The 5481-nt window shown below is 43.1% G+C and overlaps 1 protein-coding gene across 1 annotated transcript; it reads left to right on the top strand.

The window, feature by feature from the left end:
• Positions 1-2666: 2666 nt before the first annotated feature.
• Positions 2667-5131, top strand: LOC147637032 (cytochrome P450 71A1-like). The gene is made up of 2 exons (XM_086800648.1): positions 2667-3711; positions 4194-5131. The coding sequence occupies exons 1-2, from the start codon at positions 2791-2793 to the stop codon at positions 4839-4841; spliced, it is 1569 nt and encodes a 522-aa protein (XP_086656774.1). The 5' UTR covers positions 2667-2790; the 3' UTR covers positions 4842-5131.
• Positions 5132-5481: the final 350 nt, after the last annotated feature.

Genomic DNA, 5481 nt, shown 5'->3' with positions numbered 1-5481 from the left:
CAGGGATATCTGCCACACCATCTGGCTTCACGAGATGGCAGTTCCCACACCTGTAGGTACGACAGTAGTTCCCACACCCTCATACCACATAGCCTTCCACTTCTCTTACAGCTCGATCTACCACCTCTTCACATAGACGTCGCTCACGTAGTAGGTCTTCAGGGGGAGGTTGTTGTGGTGGTAGTGCCACCACAGATGCTGTGACACCACCACCACGTGAGCGTCGTCCTTCACTCTCATCTGTTGATAGCACACCCATGGGTTCACCTTCCACTCCTTGGGGTGCACATGACCATGACAACAACAAGATATACACAATTAGGGATGGGGCACCTATAATGAATAGTGCAGGGAAGGCAATGAAGACACAAATTCGACAATTGTGCACTGTACAGTTTCACAACTCTGTTATGACTTTATGGGATCAGCAAGATAAGGAGAAGAAAAATTACATAAATACAAAAATAAAGCAAGAGTTTCAGCCATCTGACCCTATGAATCTCGTCTCTAATGAGTGGATACAATATACAGCTTGCATTTTGATGGGGCATCGTAGGTCAGAGACGAGGGATGCATTTAGAGAGGGGAAAGAGAAACCTGTTTGGCTAGATGATAGGGAGTGGGAAGCCATAGCTTAGGAGCTCACAGAGACACCAGAGAGGTTTCAACAACAAAGAGAGGCGGCAAGGATGAGACGCCAAACAATAGGGGCTTCTCATCTTGGGAGTGGTGGTTACGACACCATGCACCATGAATTCATAAGTATTTGTAGCAATTTTGTTTATCTAAATGTATGTATGTGGGCTAAATGTTGATTTCTAAAAGTTGTAATTGTTAATCGTTTATGTAGGAGTTGGCCATGCCACCAAGTAGGCGAGAAGAGAAGTACACTCACAAATATGGCCTTGTGGCCTTATTTGAGATGCTTGAAGCAGAAGGAGAGACCATCAATTGGGAGGCATTACCATAATGTAAGTCCTCTAAACTATTAGTATATGATCAAAATATTCATGAGTAATGTTTCTTGTTTATCTGAAAAATACAAAAACGAGCACGGTTGTCTTTTGTGCTCTATTTTGGACAGAATGGTACTGTTTGTTTACTGCTATTGAGTCTTGTTGACTGCAGGTAGCCTGGCAACACCATTCTGTTCAAAAAAATTTACTGCTATGGTCGTCGGTATATCCGTCGGTATAAGTACCGGTATATCCATCGGTATGCGTGTTGGTATATGCGTCGGTATATCCGCCGGTATAAGCGTCGGTATATCCATCGGTATGAGCGCCGGTATACGTGCCTGTATAAGTACCAGTATATGTGTCGGTATGAGCGTCGGTATGCGTGCTGGTATGAGCGCCGGTATATATATCGGTTATTACCGACGCGAATACCGACGTTGTGGTTCCGACGCATATACCGGGGTTTATACCAATGATGGGGTTTTTTTAGACCCCGTTTAATGACGTCGGTATAAGCGCCGGTATTAGGCTATCATGTGGTAGTGATTGAAACCTTTAATTAAAGACCATATAATTATATACATTGTGAGTTCTTAGCTATATAGATGTTATTATTTTTGCTATATGGAGATCATTAGTTTACTAGATGAAAGTTATATTTCCTATATAAATATTCGAATTTATTATATAGACTTCATTTCTTTGCTAGTTGTGAGGTGGGTTTTTAGAAAACATCAATGAACCTTGCAAACAATGAAGATTATTAGTTTATTTTGGAGCTCAACGGATTTCGAAGAGTAGGCCTGGGCCCTGAAACGTAAGCAACTCGCAGAAAGTGATAAGGTTGGATGACTCCCAGAAAGTGATATATTAAGGTTGGAACCTAATTTAAAAAAGGACACATGTATTATTAATTATATATATGTTATATATTTTTTAAATGTGTAGAGATTATTAAATATGTAGAACCTAACACATGTATTATTAATATTATATATTTTTTAAAAGTATATACTATATATATTCCATGTCCTTTAAAGTAAGGAAATACTTATACATAACTTTTGTTCTATTGTGACAATTTTTTTTTCCTTTAGGTCCAAAGTTTGCCTACAATAAAAGGCGGTTTTTCGGCACTGGCTTTCTCCCTCTCGTTTGGCTAGACTTGCAACGTGTGGTTTTGGTGGACCACTAGCGTGGGTAGACAGCCAATCAAGGTACAAGAGAGGTTCATCGGCACTTGGAAACCATAGGAGATCTTTTAATTTGACTTCCTGCATCCAACGTTGCGTACGTACGTGCGGGATGAGGTTAGTGGCAGGCACTTTTCATTTGATTTCCCGAATCCCAACTTTGCATACGTATAGGATAACATGGGCCTTTGCACGGATGAGGCTGTGGCACAAGATTAATAAAAGATTAAGCGTAAGTACTCTCGTGTCCGCCGAGAGCCTCCACAGATTAATAAAAGATTAAGCGTAAGTATTGGGTCCTATCCCCTCCTCACTTGTGAAACGATGCCGTGTTGTCTAGCATTACTGGCCCGTTGTAGCCCTCACTCTCAATATTATAATATAAGGATATTTCTTTTCCATTGAAAAAAAGCAACAATCGTGGAAATGTAGGCATAGCAATGAAGCCGTGGTGTCTCTTACTTTGAAAAAAAGCAACAATCGTGGAAATGCAGGCATAGCAATGAAGCCGTGGTATGAACAAACTTCAAAAATCCGTCTCTCTCGTTGCTCACCACGTGCACCTTCCCATAAGATATTTAAGAAGAATCAGCACTACAGATAGCATTACTTACAATTTTTGATCAAAACCCCGCTTGATGACGATGGAGTGGAAAGGAAGCTTGGAGATGTACAATACCATCGTGTTTCTGGTGTGTGCGGCTGTGGTATCCTTGATATGGCTGAGGAAAGCTGCCTATGGGCGGTCTAGATTGCTGCCGCCGGGGCCTCCGGCGTTTCCCATCATCGGCCACCTGCACCTGCTCGGGGAGCGCCCACACCAGTCCCTGTGCGAGCTGTCCAAGGTCTATGGCCCCCTCATGTGGCTGCGGCTCGGCGGCGTCCGGACCATTGTGGCCTCCTCGCCGGACATGGCCAAGGAGATTCTGCAGACCCACGACCTAGCCTTCGCCTATCGGCCCCGCATCGCAGCGGCCGTCCACTTGTTCTTCGACTGCACCGACATGGGATTCGCCCCTTACGGCCCCTACTGGAAGCTCATCCGCCAGCTCTGCGTCTCCGAGCTCTTCACCAGCAAGCGCTTGGAATCTTTCAGACCCATCCGCGTGGAAGAAGTCCGCGTGCTCATGCTGTCCTTGCTGGAGATGGGCGCGGGCGGACAAAAACCCGTGGAGCTCCGCCCAAGGCTGCTGGCCGCCTCCAACAACATCAACTGCAGGATGGCAATGGGAAAGAGGATTACGGAGATGTCCACTGCATTTAATAAGTTCCAGAGTCATGACTTGGTGGATCTTATCGATGAAGTAATGTATCTGCTCGGTGTGTTCTATTTGGGCGATTATATCCGTTCCTTGGGCTGGTTGGACGTGAATGGCTATGTGAAACGCATGAAAGCAGCTGGACAAAGGATCGCGATGGTTATGCAGGAGGTGATTGATACAAGGCGAGAGGCCAGGAAAGGAGCAGATAGCCCCCCCAGCGACCTCCTGGACGTGTTGCTGGCTGCCTCCAAAAGCAACGAGCTGATCTCTGACGATAACATCAAGGCTGTCATACTTGTGAGTGGTGTTAAAAGTGTCTTAATTTGAGATTTCACACAAACAATAATGGCTTTTCAGTTCAGTTAGGGGGTTAATAAATCCCACGTAGGAGACATGCGAGCCACTCTCTTTTTGAAAAGAGAGTCTCAACCAAGTTACACATTTATTTCAAACGTTGTTGCATCCGCATAGAATGGGCAATAAAAACGGAGTAGTGGCTGTGTATAGAGAGGTCGGATAAGCCTTTGGGGGGGCTTCTAGCTATTCCAAAATATTGCTATTAAGAGATTGATCAAGTTAAGAAATAGAAAAATGAGTAGCCAAATTCTTTAAATACTACTTTGATATTGTTTTCTACTTAATAATCATCAATCCTTGAAGATTGAATTTTGAAGAGCTTAAATACTATTTTGTTATACAGTAAACCATATTTTTTTACATGCTAATCCTCAATCCTTAAACTTATCTTAAATTTCAAAGTGCTTTTCTTTGTGGATTAGGATTTGTTCACCGGCGGGTCGGACACTGCATCGATCACAGTGGAGTGGGCCCTTGCAGAGCTCATCAACAACCCAAAGTCAATGAAGAAGGTGCAAGAGGAGCTAGACAATGTGGTGGGGAAGGACCGTCTTGTTGAAGAGGCAGACACTACAAGCCTACCTTACTTAGTGGCAGTGGTGAAGGAGACCATGAGGTTGCATCCAACAGTACCCTTGCTAGTACCACACGAGGCCATCCAAGAATGCCAAATCGCAGGCTACACGATTCCTGCCAAAACTCGTGCATATGTAAACATTTGGGCCATAGGCAGGGATCCTGCTATATGGGAAAAGCCCCTGGACTTTTTGCCAGAAAGGTTTATTGATAGCAAGGTGGACTTGCACGGGCAACACTTCGAATTGTTACCTTTTGGTTCAGGCCGAAGGAAGTGCCCTGGGTGGGCGTTGGGCTTGCTCAACGTGCACCTAATGCTCGCAACTCTACTTCAGGCTTTCACCTGGTCAACTCCTCCCTCAAGCTTGGGCAATGCCTCTGACTGTATTGACATGTCCGAGAGATTCGGATTAACAGTATCCATGGAAAAACCCCTACACACCTTGGCCACCCCAAGGTTGCCTCTGCATATCTTTACCAGCGAGCAACCTTGATTACTTTATACTGAATAATTTCTAGTAGGAAAGACCTTAGTTACTGAGATCGCCTCCTCAAAGCCCTCTCCCACCGCTAGTATTATGCTCCACTAGAGTTCTTCATGCTCGCTCACACACACAAGAGAATCATGGTTTGGTGAAATATTGTGGAAAGTTAAATGAAATAAGAACCTTACAAATAAATTAATATTATTGAAATGGAGAGGTTTAGAGAAGAGTAAGATGGCATTCATCAAGGACCACTTGTGTTAATGTGTGAAAATATCAAAGATGATTTTTTTACAAGATTCCTTCGAGTAGTTTATATCCAAGCACATTATTTAAGATCATTTGAACACTATTGTTGATATATGTCTCCATCTAAAGCAATCAACACATAATTGTGGTTTATGGGAAGAGAGTAACGATCACCATGGATCAATCACCATCTTATATGCTACTGCTCATATTGGATGTTACAAAACACACAAAATGTAACTTCAAAATAAGAGAGTCTTGTTCCTTTCATTGTTATGTCTTGTGATGTCTCTAACTTCACTACTAACATATGTTATGTAGAAGAAAGTGTCGCTAGATAGTAATTTTTAAGTATTATGTATAACAAAAAATTACAATGTAAAGAATATTATTGCAACCG

The sequence above is a fragment of the Cibotium barometz genome, chromosome 7 (assembly GCF_041138505.1).
Source record: "Cibotium barometz isolate CiBa-2024 chromosome 7, ASM4113850v1, whole genome shotgun sequence".
Classification (NCBI taxonomy): Eukaryota; Viridiplantae; Streptophyta; class Polypodiopsida; order Cyatheales; family Cibotiaceae; genus Cibotium; species Cibotium barometz.
Note: the sequence above shows the minus strand (reverse complement) of the source record. Positions and strands in the feature narration are given on the sequence as shown.

Excerpts from the sequence above, each read along its gene's own strand:
- LOC147637032 (XM_086800648.1), top strand. The coding sequence starts at position 2,791 with ATGACGATGGAGTGGAAAGGAAGCTTGGAGATGTACAATACCATCGTG. Across the intron at positions 3,712-4,193 it reads ACATCAAGGCTGTCATACTT|GATTTGTTCACCGGCGGGTC; the intron begins GTGAGTGGTGTT and ends TTTGTGGATTAG.